We start from the raw sequence: 15,935 nt of genomic DNA on the forward strand, positions 1-15,935 counted from the left end.
GCTCTCCATGATGAGGGTTCCTTCCTAGGGAGTGTGACTCCTTTGTGGAGAGAAAGCTCTGGATCTTAACTCCCCTCTGTCACTGCTGGGCTTTGTCTCAGGTGGTCACCTTGACTGCTGGCAAATTCTATCCCTAAAGGACAAAGACAGTCGGCTGGTGATGGTGAACTTCCTAATGAGAAAAGAGGACTTTTGAAGAAAGAACCTGTTCAATGAGCACCATTATTGTTTCAGAGAACCTGTGGCAGGGGCGTGTCATGAGTGAAGTTATGAGGGGGTTCAATGTGTGGTAGGGAGAGACGATATTATAAAAGAGGTCATGGGAGGCCAGGAGAAAGGAGAGATACAGAGAGAAAGGAGAGAGAGAGATAATATGAAGTACGACAGTTGGTTCTTTACTCCACATCTTTCTCTCACACCTTCCACTACTGGCCCAGTTTCTGCCATGATTTTCTAACCTTAGTTTTCATATTGCCTTTTAATGTACACATGATCTATATCTAAGGGTTTAAACATTATTATTGTTGCTGTATTAGCATCAGTGGGCCATTTCCATTCAGTTTGTATAAATGGGATCTCATACCACCTCTCTGCCCCGAATTCTCTCTCTCTCTCTGTGTGTGTGTGTGTCTCTGTGTCACACACACACGCACACACCCCACACACTAGTGAAAACTGCAGGGTCATTTGGTGCACCCTGGAGATTGTCTTTGAGAGTCCAAAGAAAAACCCATCAGCTGTCAAGGGTTTTAATTATTTATTTTTAATCACAAAGCAATGTATGACTATGTTCTGGTTGTAAAAAATTCACACAATACATCTGAAATGAAAGTCTCCCCAAGTGAAGAATTTTAAATAGCTCTGGTCCTTACCCACCAGCCCCTGGGTCTGTGGTGGATCAGTGCTGGGAGATGTAAATGGACCTGGTAAAGGTTTGGGGAAACACTGAACTCTTGTAATACAGGGAAGGCTGGGGAAGCAGGGATGACCTGTGAAAAGAAATGGGAGTAGTTAATGGAACTTATCCTTTATGTTTAGGAGTTGTTGACTTTGATAGGGATGTGCTCTTCGATTTTTGCAGTTTTCTTTTAAGGGAGTAAGGAAGAGGAGGCCCGGGCTCCTGTATCTCTGTAGGGACTCACTCTTTTCTCTAATGGGCTGCCTTAAGACAGCATGCATACAGCATTCTGCTGTACTTGGCCATAGCAAGTGGTAAGATTTTCGTCAAATTCATGTCTTTCTCACCAATATTCTAATATTGGGTATTTCCTTTATGACTCAATAAGCCCCTGTATAAATTTGCTACGGGGCCAAATGGAGATGAATGAAGAGTTTTAGTAAAGAAGTCAGAAATATATTGAATGAAAGAAAGATCCAGATAGAAAGTCTCTTGGAGACCATTGATTTAGTTCTTCACTTTTCAGAAGAAGACATGAAAGTCCAGAGAGGTTTGGTCCAATGCCCCAAATCACATAGGCAGAGTTAGGAGCACAGAGAAAACCAGAATTCCGGTTTCAGACTCCCAGCCTGGTGTTCCTTCCATTACGCCAGTGTTGGAATCCAGCCGCCACTGTTAGCTACCTAGAAAACCTGGGCTGGTCTCAATAACCCTGGGCCCCAGTTTTATCATCACTCTATCTCTCTTAGGGTAGCATCGCTAAGAGCATCCAATAAAATTGTGACTGTTAAGTACCACGCAAATAGCCAAGCAATTTTCAAGTACAAAAAAAAAAAAAATGAACTTCTTTTCAGTTACTGGAAAGACAAGCATTCTTCATTAGTTAGTCATGTACAGTAGCATTTTGTGAAGCATCACCTAACTGCATCAAAGATTTTAGGAATCTGGCCCTGGAAACTTTGCTGTTTTATTTTTATTTTTTGTCTTTTTAAGTTTCTTATAAATTGGTGTTATATGATCATAGGACATTATTTTACATTCATTTCGGTGTGATAATGGTGCTGTGCTTATGTTGGCAGATGTTATTAATTTGGGGAATGCATGCTGAAGTACTTCTGGGTTGTTTAGGGTTATTATTTAAGTGTTATATATTATGACATCTGTAATTTACCTTTCAATGGTTCAGCAATTATAAACCCATGCACATGTGGGCACGTACATATATATGGCAAAACATTAACTGTTTTTGAATCTAGGTATATTACATGTGTGGGTGTCGAATATACTATTGTTCTATTTTTCCATATGTTTGAGAATTTTTATAATAAAGTGGCCTGTAAAATAAATTCTTCCAGTGGTACTGATTCTGTTTTGAGAACCACTGATGTAGAGCTATAGAACACGTGACCAGTGACAGTCTGTGAGTGGTCTCTCTATGTGACTAATTATGACATGGGATTGTCTATGCTCCTGGTTCCAGTTTAAGAAGAAAATAAAAGAAAATCTTTTAAATTTCCTCCTTGATGTCTCATCAGAATTGGAGCCACTTTTCCTCTGCAATGCTGGTGATGTTCTATTTTCCTTTGCTTTTTTTTGACAGTCTGATTTGTCTGTTAGACTGAAATATTGAAACAGTATGCCATCTTTCCCATTTCCAGGGAGGCCTACAGGTGGAACTGATTGGACTTGAAGGTATTGATTAGATAAGTGGTTCCCAAACTTGGGTGCCTAGAGACATCATCCATAAAATTTCAGCAGGCTTAGGGTGAAGCAGTGGCATGTGACGCTTAGCAATAACAAGAGATAATTCTAATGTATATCTAGGTTTGAGACCCAGTGTTTTAAACTATGATGACAACAAAGTCAAGGTCATGGGTTTGGTTCCCAATTTAAGAGATATTTAGCATTTCATGAAGAAAAGTTCTATTCCATAGTTACATTCTCTACACCATACTCTGTTCTACCATTTTAAAATAGGGGTCCTGGCAGAAAAAAAATGAACCAGGAAAAAGAAAAAGATAAATGAATTAGGGTAATTTACAACAATGACAACAACAAATATATATATATATATATATATGCACAAAATCATATATATAAAAAATATGATTTTTCCTTCTTGTTAGAGCTTGGTACATTCTGTTACAGAGGTGGCTGCATGTTATTGATGGGTGAAAACAGGTTTTTATTCGTTGTTTTTTGATTACCAAATGTATCAACTACCTCAGGAATTTTGGATGAAAAGGTAAAAACGTTTTGTCAGCATCAGTGAATCGTGATAAAAATGAGTGATGTTTTTAATGAAAAACACTTGATGAACACTTACCAGGCAAGCATGAAAGGAGAAATTGAACCTCAGGAAACAGAAAAATTAACCCCCACTCACCAAACCATTTTTGTTATTAACACTTTCTGGGGCCTCTAAAAGAAAGGAAATGCTGTAAAGGAAAACAAGAGCAGCTGTTTGGCTTGGCCTTGGTTTCTGCAGCAAGAATCAGCAGGATCCTTCACCGGCACACCATAAAGCAGCTTCCCTTGCTCTTATGTAATATGTCTTTGCAGCTTAAACCTTTAATTAACCAAAGATGTCATCAAGAAAAGTTTGCTAAGGAAGAGGATGCCTGGTTTAATTAAAAAGATCTTTAATAGTTATTAAGGAAATCAATTTGGAATTCAGGCCTGAGAACAGTGATGGGGGAAGAAATCACTGAGAGGAACTTTTCCATCTCTCTGGGTAATGGATTTTAACCCTTTGATCTACTCTGCTTTAAAACCCCCAGGGAAGTGGTCCAGGGCATGGAGAGGGATGCTTGTCACTCATCGTTTTTAAATCTACATCCCAGATCTAAGACAGCAGTTCTGCCTTATACGGCAGAAGCCCAACCTTTCTGGAATGCAGTTATCCTGGCAATTGAAAGAAATAGGAAACCTTTATAAATTGAAAATCTCCTACCTCATAAGTATAAGCTGTTTTTTTCCCCAAAGAGATGCATTATTTCTTCCTGAGGATTTACACTTGGACTGTACATCAGGCGTTTTCCCATTACTGCTCCAACTGGCCTTCTTTGGATCAAGCTAGAAAAAGGGATTTGGCTCTTTGGAGCATAAGAGAAATATTATTTTCACTTGTCTCATGAAAATGATGACACAAAAGGTGAAATAGCCAGAGGATGGGCAAAATAAATTGTGTGGCAAAAACTGTGAAAGGAAAAGAGTTTTTATTTTAAAAAACAGCATTCTGCCAACAGGGGAATGATACTAATATCATCATCTGACGCAGCCCCGTTGAGTTCAAACGCTGAAAGCACTTCTCAAATAATCTATGTTTAATTAACATTTGCACAGCACTTAGAGAGGGAAACTGAAGACAGGTGCAGTGCAGAGCTGCAAAAATGACTTTCCTGTTGCAATGTAGCTATTTCTCAGGTGGACTGAAGCGCCTCTATCTAGGACTCAACATTACTCAACAGAAACCCAAGAAGAAGGATCAGATCTTTTAACACTCAAGCCTTTGTTCAAATCACCAGCTTACATTGTCTAGAAGAGCTGGAATAGGCCTTATTTATTTGTATTCCTCACAGCAAATTGCCCAGAGTCTTGGTCACAGTGTCTTTGTTCATTGTTTTGCTCATTACCTAGAAAATTCCGGGCTTAGCAGCCTCCCCAACCCACCGTAGAAATGCCTCAGCTCCCTGATTCACTTGTCCTGTGAAACCTAGTGAGGGATGTCACTTGGGAGCAATGTTGGGTAATGTAGATATGTTATAGCCCACAGTTTGCCAATGAACTCATCTTGCTGTAGGTAGTTCGTGCAATTTCTCTGGGATCCACTTTTCTCAATTACAAAATGAGGAGTATTGAACTACATTAGAGTCCAAGGCCCCTCCTAATATAATCTGGTGCACTCTTTCCCCTTTGTCCTAGCTGGGTAGATCTGTTCTCACATTAGAAGATGGAAACCAGGAAAACTTCAGTGCTTATGGAAACATTGGTGGCTGGAGTAGAGGTTGCAAACTGGCAAGCAGCAGGCTGGATTCAGACTGCAGACGTGTTTATTTTGCTCATCCAATGTTTTGGTGGGCTGGTGGTGGGGGTGATTGAATTAACTGATAACAGCTAAAATCAAGGAGGTTTCACATCGTCATCTGGACTTATGCTTTTGTTGAAAGGTTGGAAAACTCTGGCAACACTTTACTGGCACTGGCAATGATGAGTTGGAGCTGATTCCTTGCTAGTCCAGTGTGGACCCCACTACTCCCTACTGTGTCCTCAACATGAAGTTTGAATAGCAGTTTCATTGTTGTCATTGTGTTTATGCTGTTTTTCCCCCGACCCTATCCCATTTCACTCATTCATGTTACTTTCATGGCCCATGTAGGTATGTGAGTGAGAGGAAGAGGTTGTTGGAAGAATGACGGGAGTCTGGTGTCAGGAATCTCTTGCCCTTCAAAGAGACAGTGTGCTGCTACCTGGCTGCTTCCATGATCTGCAAAGTGGGTAAAACATCTTCAGCTGGGTGGATAGGATAAGCCTGTCATTGACTGATATGCGCAACCTAATTACTTCCTTAGTTACTTAAAGCTGGCTTCATTTGTCCAAATTGTCTCTTCTTTGGATAAGCATCTTGACTATTGTTTACTTAGAATAATGCCCCACATGAACATTTAGAGTATCCCAAGTTCAGCACACACACAAAACAACTTAAATAGCAAACCCACATTTTTATTCATCTAAGAAAAGCAATTTTCCTTCTAGAACCATCACCAGAAGTCCTCCTGCTGATTAGAGTGGCCTCTAATTTATTGTCTAAAATAGAAATTTCTTGAAAGTAAAATGAGGCAGTATAATAATTATGCCAGAAAAATCAGAATAAACCAGGAATTTCCCAAGCAAACTGGAGCATAAAGCCACCCTGCTCAATGTGCAATATCTGGTAGTGACTTGATGACAAAATCTGCTGTCAGTCACTAGAGGTTATACTGGATTGTCCCAGGTCCACTCCTGGAGTATGCTTGGCTCCTCTTGCTGTTGAAGTCCTAGCCAGACTGGAGAGGCCCCATGACAGTTCTATTCCTTCTTGGATTTGAGATCTCCTGCCCACTTCTACCTTTCACTCATGCCTCTAAGCTTAAGCCTAACAGGAAAGACTGTCTTTGTCAGAGATAATGCAAGTGGCTGTCAGATTTGGTTGTCTGAAATTGGGGACCTGGGGAGTGACATCTGTCCTTAGATCCTTCTATTTCTTCTGCCTGTGCTGCCCTCTTTCAGAGTCTCCTCTAGATAATTCAAGGGAAATAATTTTTCTTTCTTTTCTTTTTTTTTTTTTTGGAGACGGAGTTTCGCTCTTGTTGCACAGGCTGGAGTGCAATGGTGCGATTTCGGCTCACTGCAACCTCCGCCTCCTGGATTCAAGCCATCCTCCTGCCACAGCCTCCCGAGTAGCTGGGATTACAGGTGACTGCCACCATGCCCGGCTAATTTTTGTATTTTTTAAAAGAGACGGCGTTTCGCCATGTTGGTTAGGCTGGTCTCAAACTCCTGACCTCAGGTGATCTGCCCTCCTCGGCCTCCCAAAGTGCTGGGATTACAGGCGTGAGCCACTGCACAGGTCTCTTTTACTTTTCTTTAGGCAAACTGGGTTGCACCTTCATGCTAGAACTTTGCATATTCTATAGGGGCTGGGGGGAGGTGGGGGAAATTTCTCAGATCACCACAGGGCACCATCACTGAAGATCAAACCACTTTACACAAACAGCAAAGACATATCATTGTAGCAGTATTAAGTTTTACACTTGGCATTTGGGTGAGGAACAAAGAAAGTTTGGGGCATTTCAAACAATAAAAGAAGCAGGCTTTTGAAATGCAAAGATATAGATCCCTTTCAAGGAATCGAATATAAGAATAAAAGGAGGGAGAGGAGTTGAGGGTAGTGGGCTGGTGAAAGGAGTTGTTTAATGGAAAGAGAAAGATCCAGAAAGGTGACTGTCAGATCCCTTAGATAAAGCCACCCATCTACCTGTCAAAGATGAGAGGAAAATCCAGCTGGCTTTATTCTTTTGACAAAGATTCACCAATGTGGCAGAAAGATGAGGTAAGGGGTTGGTAATAGCTCATCCTCATTCACCACGTGGTTTAAACTATTCCATCACTCACTCTATAAGAAAGCCTTGCAGGAGACCCAGGACATGCAGTTTTGACAGGATCTACAGTGGCAAGGAAAATGGAGAGGAACACAGAGGAAAGGGGAGCTGATGTATTATTTACAGTGGAGAACTTGAACAGAGTCAACTGCAGGAGTCAGCCCAAAGACTTGTGTCTGTATGACTGTGGAATAAAGACAGACAGATCTTTGAATTTTCACTGCCGCTCTTTTTGCTGCTGGGGAACCCTGCCAGGGCTGGGCCAGCATGTGTGCGGCTCATCTTCTCACTGTGCTGCAATCTGCCCTGCTACCGCTTACCTTTCCCTATGGCCCAGAAGAGGTAAAGACCTCAATAGAAAACTGTCTGGGCTTCTGTGGGTGAAATTTCATTAGGTTGGCACAGAGGGTGTCTCGCTGGTTGTGACAGGTCTAATAAGCGTGCAGATGGCAAGAAGCACACACACAGCCACTCGCGCACACACAGCCTCCCTGAAGTCATGCAGTGGGCAGAGAGGAGGGACTCGGAGAATCTGATCCAAAAGGAACAAAGGCTGCAGCCTCTGCAGTGGGCTGAGCGAGAATGACGGGGAGACGGCTACAGGAAACGAGAAGCGAAGTGTGAGAATCCACAGCAAAAGCCGCCGCAGAGCATATGCATCGGACTTCACAGCTTCCTCCTGCTTCCAGCTTGCATTTGCTCCATATGCTGCTTTACACTGCTTTCCGGGCCATAATGGGTTTCATTCCATAGTTTTTATACTAACATGAATGACTCACATCTGCTCCAGTACCCAATTTGCTCTCTAATGTCTTCGGCTGTGAGGAGAGAACAGCTTACACAGAACTCACCAACAACAGGAGTGGTAAAGAAGGTCCTGATCCAGGACAAGAAAGGTCAGAACCCTAAGTGCATCAGTTGGGAGGGTCTTTGAGAGAACATGACATTGCAGATGGGAAACCACAGACCCAGAGAAATGAGGAGCTTGGCTCAACAATATCAAGACTGAGGAGGTAGATCTGTTTTAGGGCACCAGGAGAGTCCTAGTTCAGAGTGTGTTTATTTTTTTCATTTCCTGCCATGTTAAATCTTTTGCTAGGAGCTTTTCCTCCCCATATTGGCTGTGATAAGAAAAAAGTAACTTGGATTAATCGCCAATGATAGCTAATCCCCCGCTGGGATCAACCATACTCTGCATTACTTAAGCTTATTATTTTATTTATTCATTTTTTGAGACAGGGTCTTGCTCCATCACCCAGGCTGGAGTGCAGTGGTGTGATCATAGCTCACTGCAGCCTCGAAATCCTGGGCTCAAGTAATCCTCCTGTCTTAGCCTCCCAAGTGGCTGGGACTAGAGTCACCTGCCACTTCGCCTGGCTATTTTTTTGTTGTTGTTGTTGTTTAGAGACAAGCTCTCGCTATATTGCCCAGGCTTAAAGCTGGTTATTAAAGAGTTTCAAATATATTCCTGAGCATGGGGGACCCCTGGATAGACTGGGTCCCTGGAGAGACCTACAGAACTAGGCCCCGCATGGACACTCACTTCACTTCCAGATGTTTGAAGTCCCACTTGAAATCTACTTCAGTCCTAATGACGTTTACTGGTTTGACAACCCAAACTGATATGATCTCTGGATGGATCAGCTAATGACACCTAGCAAAACTGGATTCCCTTGACAGCTTCCATAGGCCCAGGAAATCTTCCTCACTTGGGTAGAGGACAAAATAATGATTTGAGAAGAAAATCATTCCTGGAAGGAAATTCCCACTCTCCGAGACATTGCAGTCCCTGCATGGAGCTGCCTTCACCCCAGGGTCTCAGTTTCCCCAATATGCCAAACAGTCAGAATGAGGCACCTCAGCATCTCAGCAGTGTGGTGAGCAGTGTGGTGGTGCCGTACCATCTCAAAAGCTTGGCGGTGTTCTTGTGTAACTGTCTGCCATCTGTTACTCAGAAGCAGCATTACAAAGCGCTGAGCAATGGACTCCTGTGCTGCAGCTTCTGCCTGGAGCCAACAGCAGCTCAGCAGCTTGCCTGGGGGTCCCCTGCAGAGCCTGCAGCAGAACGCTTTGCAGGCCTGAACCTGCAGGTCCAGGGTGAGGCTCCTGAAAGAGGTCCAAGGTGCTTGGGATGCTGCAGAGGTGAGTTATCTTGCTGCTCCCCCTAACCCTCCCATGATGGTCATCTACCTGGGCCTTTGCTGGGACAAAGCATTGGCTGGGGAGCCTACTCCCACCTTTCAGTGTGCAGAGTTCTGATAAACGCAAATGCTAGATCAACCCTGGGGTTCTGTGTGATGGTCTTAGAACGCAGGTAAATCTTGAAAGGGCTGGCAACACTGCTCACCTTTTCTGGGCTGTTTAATTTCAACTGCGGTTCCCAACCCCAAACTTCTTATCTACAGTCCAGTCAAGAACTCTCTGAGGTCGAGGCAGGACTTCCCTGTGGCTGAAAGATAAGGTACCAAAAACAGGGGGCTTTGAGTAGACGCCTCCATTTCTCAGTACATGTCTTTGGGGAGACATCTTATTGAAGAAGGAATTCCAGAGCCCTGATTTACAGCTGTCTCACCTGCGCGGAGGTATGGGCGCTTGCCCTACACTCAGCTCTATGGGGAGAGAGGGGCAGGGAGGATGGTGGCTGCCACAGTGGGTGCATCATTCTCACCTCCCCAAGAAACTCAATGAAGCAAGCAACCCTCCAACAAAAATGGCATGGTTCCCGCTGCCTCTGCTCCCCAGACAGAGCAAGGTTTCCCCACTTTGAGTGCTCAGATAACACCAGCACCTTGCATTCAGTTTTCACCACTACTCATTTGCTTGTCAGAAGAGGTATTTTCCCTCCATTTTACAGATGAGGAATCGAAGGCTGGGAGAAGGTAAATGACTTACCCAAGACTCACACAGTGAGTGTGACAGCTAGGTCAGTACTCTCTGGTCAGTGATCTGGCCGTGATTCCAGCCTACTTGAGCCTACATGGGAATTGGAGTCAGAATTTCCTTTGTTTCTAGATCCAGGCGGTTTTAATCTGCAAGTGGGAGGGGGATGCAATTCCCAAAGTCCCTTGGGAAAAGGCGCTTTTGAAAGATCACCCTCTGCACCCAGTATCCTCCTGCCCATGGTCACTTTCCAAGAATCCCAAGTGGTTGCTCCAACTTTGGACTTCTTTTCTTGCAAGCACAAAGCCCTGATGCTTACAGGGAGAGAAAACCTTTATGGGAGATAATTGCGCCTTAATTTTTTAAAGGGTATCTTTAAAGTTAAATTTAGACCAGCTCAGCTTTCCTTCCATTAAGCAGAAAAAGTTACCAGGCACCTGCAGGCAGGCACAGAAACACCCTGGAGAGTTGGCTGAACGCGGCCTTGGCCCTCAGTGGCCAGGCAAGTGAACCGCGGGATTGGGGCAGCAGCCCTGCCGGCGCCCTGGAATCCCAGCGCTGGCTGTGGTAGGACGAGCACATTGAGGGTGGGATCCCGGCTTGAGCGCCACGTGCAGCCCCCGCGATGAGCGGGAAAGTCCTCCCAGGCACAGCGCCGCCTGGCGCGGGCCGGCCCTTGGGTCCCAGCTGGCAGCTGGGGGTGGCGGGCATCCCCAGTGCACTGCTCCCGCCCCGCCCCGCCTTGCCCCAACCCACGATGGTCTGGGAGCTGCGCCCAGGACTCGGCGCGGGCGGCCCCGCAACAGCACCGAGCGCTTCGGTCGGCGGGCGGCGGTAGCGCCCCCTCTCGAGCCCAGCTCTCTCCCACCTGGGCTAGCTCTGAGTCGGCCTGTCTGTGGGGCCCGCCCTCCCCGCTCACTCCCTCCGCCCTCGTGCTCCTCCCAGGGTGCTTGGCACAGCCTCGGATTCCTCCCTCTCGCTGCTCGAGTCAGTTTCCCTATCGGCGGCAGCGGGCAAGGCGGCGGCAGCGGCGGCAGCCGCGGTGGCGGCGTGGGGAACATCTCGGCAGCCACCGCGCTTCTCCCGCTGGAGGGGGCGTCCAGCTTGGCTGCCCTCGGTCCTTCCCTGCCACGTTTCGGGTCGCCCTGCGCCCCCCACCCAGGCTTGCTTCTTTTCGAAGGGGAAGGGCGCCTTGCAGGATCCTGCCGCCCCTCCATCCGGATCCTTGGTCTAGAGCTCCCCAGAGCGAGGCGCTCGCCAGGACTCCTGCCCCTCCAACCCTGACCGCTGGGGGGTGCCCCAGGGACGTAGCGCCGCGGAGAGTAAGCGGCAAAAGGGACCATGCGGCGCCTGACTCGTCGGCTGGTTCTGCCAGTCTTCGGGGTGCTCTGGATCACGGTGCTGCTGTTCTTCTGGGTAACCAAGAGGAAGTTGGAGGTGCCGACGGGACCTGAAGTGCAGACCCCTAAGGTAGGCGGCTTGTCGGCGCGCTGGCGCGGAGCAGTGGCTTGCGGGAGGGCGCGCAGCCCGCGTGCCGGGTTTGCTAGCTCCGGGGAAACCAGGGGGAGGGTCTGGGTGCTGCGAGCAGGTAACAGCCGCCGCATGTGGCTACCATGTGATGTTTCTGGATTTTAAAACGCTCGGGGGCATCTCCGGACCCGCGGTGTGCGTAAGTGGCAGTCGGTGTGGGTGGTGGGCGCGCGCTCGCCTGCGGAGCGGGGCTCCCAACTTGAGCTGCGCGCGAGGGTCCCGGGGCGGAGGGAGCGCTGCGGCCGGGCGGCCCAGGGGCTGGCGGTCTCCGGGCGCTGCCAGAGAGTCGCCGGCGGTCGGGTCGGGCGGCACGGCCGGCCGGTGCCAGCGCCCGGGCGAAGTGTGGCGGCTGCGCTGACCTCCTTCCCGCAGCTGCCAGGCCCGACCTGGGGAGGCCGGAGGCCGGGTGCGCCGCGCGCGCCTGTGCGTTGCGGGCGAGCGCCTTGCAGCCTCCCGGGCGGCTGCCACTCCTGTTCTCTTAACTGTTCCCGACCCTCTCAGCTGCACTGGAAGTTGAATGTGCCCAGAACACCACGAAAGAGCCTGTGAAAACAGACGCCTTGGTATTGGCGGGGAGTTGCGGAAATGGGAATCCAAGTGGCTTTTCCAACTCCTGCCCAGTCAGTTCCTGTGAGGGAGCCAGAAGGTTCTCCCTATAGGCTCACTCTTACCTTCAGATTCAGAGCCCTGTAGGGGCAAACGGAAAACTTCCCCGTGGCTCTCCTAAGGTTCACTGAAAATCAGTTGACAAAAGGCAGATCAATAGGAGAAAAGGCATAATAATTTATTTGATCATAGTTTTTCGTGACATGGGAGCCTTTCGTTTTCTCTTCACAGATTTGGCCCGGGGACACCGAAGGAGGCCTCTAGGGGATTTCCTGGCCAGCCAGGCAATCTTTATAAACTGGGTCCAGAACAGTCATCTAGGGGCCTGGGCAAAAGCCTTGGAGGAGCTTATGGTCGGAAATGGGAGACTGAAAAACAGGAAGATGTGGGCGGGAGGTGGCGTCTCACCAGTTCAGTACAGTACAGAGGGCCTACTGTGTGCCAGGTGCATAGTAGGTGCTTTTCTCATAAGTAGTTGGAGGAGTTGGGTGGTAATATGCTTGTTTCATAGATCAGAAACACAGGTTCAGGGTCTTTAAGTCACTTACCTCAAGTCGTTCTACTGGTTTGAACTCCAGCCTCCACGCGCAGGGTTTCCGGTATATCAAGTTGCCTCTCGGTTTCCCCTTTTTAACCAAGTCTTCTAGCACTTATGTTCTGGAATCTTGCCAATGCTTTGTTGATTTCAACAAGCATTTATTTAGCATCTATTGTGTGCTCAGGCAGTGCGTTAGGTGCTATGGGTAGAGAGAGATAGAATTTACTCTCTGGGGGGAAAGGAGTTCACTCATCATTGGACCAGGATGTGAGGTATGCATAGGGCTAAGATGGTTCAGTGCACTGGGTGTCATGGGAGCCTGAGGGCTCCCTGGAGGAGGAGGACATAACAGGGTTGAGCTGAGAAGGATAAACAGGTTTGTCAGTAGGTAGAAAGGGCATTCCAGGTAGAGGTTAACTGCACAAAACCGGCTCAGAGGAATGACACAGCACGTTGTGTGAGTTTGGCATAATTTGAGCACAAAGTGTGTGGAGGTTGGAGGGATAAAGTCTAGGGAGGTGTGTAGGGGCTGGGTGGGGTAGGATCTTGTGGGTGTGAGGAGGACCCTTGGAAAGGGTCAGGCAGTGAGGTGGTGAGGCCAGATTGATGACTTCAAACCGCCTTTAATAGCACCAGATCACTTTTCTCACTCAGCCCCTGCCCATAGATCTGGAGAGCTTTTCTTCTTTTTCCCTAGGTGGTTCTGCTCCCTGTGATGTAGTTAATGATGCCTGCAGGGACATGAACTTTCTCTGTTTTGCTTCGACCCTCATTACCTTAAGCTTGCTTATTCTTAGTTTACACCAGGGATCTGGGACAAGAGACCTGTTTCCTTCTTTGTGCACTGTTTGTCCCTCCTCCTCTCCTGCCTCTTCTTATCCTGGCGTGTGCTCAGCACACATTTATCACAGGCAGCTGTATGCCAGGCTCTGTGCTGGGTTTGGGGGCTGCTATGATGAGCACGCTGTGTCCCTGTCCTTTGGCATGGGGGTGGGGATGAGGCAGTTCCTGGATGAGGCAGAATTACCAACAAATGAGTGGTACTTTGAGGTGGGGAGTGGTTTAGTAGCAGAAGTCAGGACATCGTACTGTGTAGTCACAAAAGAGGTTTTCTAGTTTTGAACCAGTTGCTTTTTGTCTTAACATCTTATTCCTTCTTTTCCTCATTTTCTGTATCCTTCTATAACCATGAATTTTTATAGACTTAGAAAATCCTGACACCTCTTACTATTAGGTGTCTTCTTTTTTTTTGTTAGTATTTTTCTCCTTCTTGTTTTTCCCTTGTATGTATGTCACTCTGTATCTTAGTGTGTATGTACTTGAGAAGAGAGGAAGAAAGACAGAGACTCCTTAGGTAACGCCACAACAGTTTTATGCCCTGTGGCTGATATAGACAGGAAATTTGTATGACATGTCCAAAGGAGCACAGTGGTACCAAAGCCTGGCTGCATGTCAGAATCACCTGGAGAGCTCCATTAACATGCAGATTTTTGGGCTTACTACAGAGATTATGACTCTGTGAGTTTGGGAGAAGGTTCTAGAATTGCTGTTTTTACCAGGGCTGCATGTGATTCTGAAGCAGCCTATTGATGGGTGGCATTTGGGAGCTAGATGAAGAATACCAAGTCTGTTGATTGTGGTTTGGTTGGCTCCATGTAAATATGGTCAAATGATTTTCTTCTTGAGTGTGCTCATGGACCTAACCCATGTGAGCCTATGCGTGCATATTAAATAACAGCCACCAGCATTTCTATAGTGCTTTACAAATTCACAGACTCCATTTACATATATTAGTTCATTTAATACTCACAATTGCACAAGGGAGACAAGATAGTACTTTTATGCAGATGACATTAAGGAGGTGAAAAATTTGGCCCAAGCTAACCAAGCTGTCCGAGTGGCAGCATCAGGACAAGAATGGAATGGGATCCCTCCTGAAACTGCCCACTGCTTGCTTTTTCCATGCCATTAAACCCAGAGACTGCCTGAATTGACAGCAGGAATTCCCCACCCACTTCCCGGAGCTCCCGTGGCTCATCCCTAGATCCTCACCCTTGGAGAGCTCCCAGGGGGTTTGTGTAAGAGAGGTGCTAAGGCAGGAGCTAGTGCGGAGGGACGTCACCCCTGCCCTTGGAAGGCACCATGTGGGGCACAGGAGGCTCCCCTCACTGGACGGAGCACACCCTGATGAGGAGAGTCCCTGTGATGGGTGGTTGCAGAGGCGTTGGTTTAGGAGGTCATTTGCTAGGGCAGAGATTGTTTCTTCAACAGTAGGAATTCAGATGAGACTTCTATCTATCATAGGGAAAAAAAATTGGTTTTTGAGTGAGTTCCGTGCTCTAGGTTTTCCTAGCATATGATCATGGGGACAGCTCTTTGCCTTGGACATGCTGAAGCCTTGGCAAGGTTTTCTTCCTGCGCAGGCCTCTAGGCATCTTCCCAGCATGGGTGAGGGAGTCAGCTTTTCTTCCAAAGCAAGAGGAGTGGGCTCCCTTCCTTTGAATGTATTCAGAGAAGTTGGGAAAGGTGTAGAGATTGGAGAGATCTGTATTAAGGGCTCCTGGCCTGGGGAACCACCCGATCCTTAGATTCTGTGGAGCAGATTGCCTTCGGAGAGGCAGGTTCTGGTTCTGGGCCATCAGGCCCTTGTTCTCTTTTCCTCATGGTCTTAGGAAATGTCTCCACTCACCTAGTGACAGGATCTCCAAAGTGGGCGGGATGAAATGAAATCTCTGGTTGCTGGGCCCCAGTGCAAGTGAAGTGAAGAAGGCATGCTACACTCCTGGTTTAAGGAAATTTATTAGACTTTTTTCTTAGTTTCAAGAAGGGCTGGTTCTTTCTATTAATAGCTCAAGTAAAGAGTTCTTTAAATTTGACTTTTTAATGTTAATTTCATTCTTTTACTGCCTCCCCCCCCCAATTATCCAGCAAAGCTCTAATTTCTAACTGAAAAATCATGTAACAAATTCAATGTTTTAATTCAGACTGTATTTGAATGGTAAATACTATGTCACTTAAAAGTAGCTGAAAAATGTTTTAATTTCTTCTCTTCCTATCATTTGTTTGCCATTTGGAGAATCATACAATAACTGACTAAAATTTTAAAAATATCAGCAAATTTGTCTCTTTTTTCCAAGAAACTAAATATAGTCCAGGTGCTTAGGGCTTAGTAAAAGCAAAAGAATTGTAGGCCTGAGGGTAATTTTCGAGGAAGGTATTGGAAATGTAAAGGCTTTGAATAAAATGCCTCTGGCCCATGTAAGTGTGTTGGTGCTGTACTAGAAATATAACAAACACCATTAGAAAATAGCTTGTCTTTCTGTAACATTTGCATCCCACCAAT

The 15,935-nt window shown here is 46.6% G+C and overlaps 1 protein-coding gene and 1 long non-coding RNA gene across 5 annotated transcripts in view; both read left to right on the plus strand.

The window, feature by feature from the left end:
* The first annotated feature begins 432 nt into the window (after positions 1 to 432).
* Positions 433 to 5,494, plus strand: LOC115831531. Its single transcript, XR_004027032.1, has 2 exons — positions 433 to 2,463; positions 5,277 to 5,494. It is a non-coding gene; the product is annotated as an uncharacterized LOC115831531 (long non-coding RNA).
* Positions 5,495 to 10,624: 5,130 nt separating this feature from the next.
* Positions 10,625 to 15,935, plus strand: part of GALNT14 (polypeptide N-acetylgalactosaminyltransferase 14) — a 224,669-nt gene continuing 219,358 nt past the window's right edge. For 3 of the 4 annotated variants that reach the window (XM_030800167.1, XM_030800166.1, XM_004091482.3), the window contains exon 1: positions 10,910 to 11,388. In XM_030800167.1, the coding sequence (XP_030656027.1) occupies positions 11,260 to 11,388 (129 nt within the window). In that variant the 5' untranslated portion in view covers positions 10,910 to 11,259. Of the gene's footprint in view, positions 11,389 to 15,935 lie in introns of all 4 variants that reach the window. The other variant, XM_003262700.3, reaches the window with a different exon arrangement.

This window comes from Nomascus leucogenys, chromosome 19 (genome assembly GCF_006542625.1).
Source record: "Nomascus leucogenys isolate Asia chromosome 19, Asia_NLE_v1, whole genome shotgun sequence".
NCBI classification, from domain to species: Eukaryota; Metazoa; Chordata; class Mammalia; order Primates; family Hylobatidae; genus Nomascus; species Nomascus leucogenys.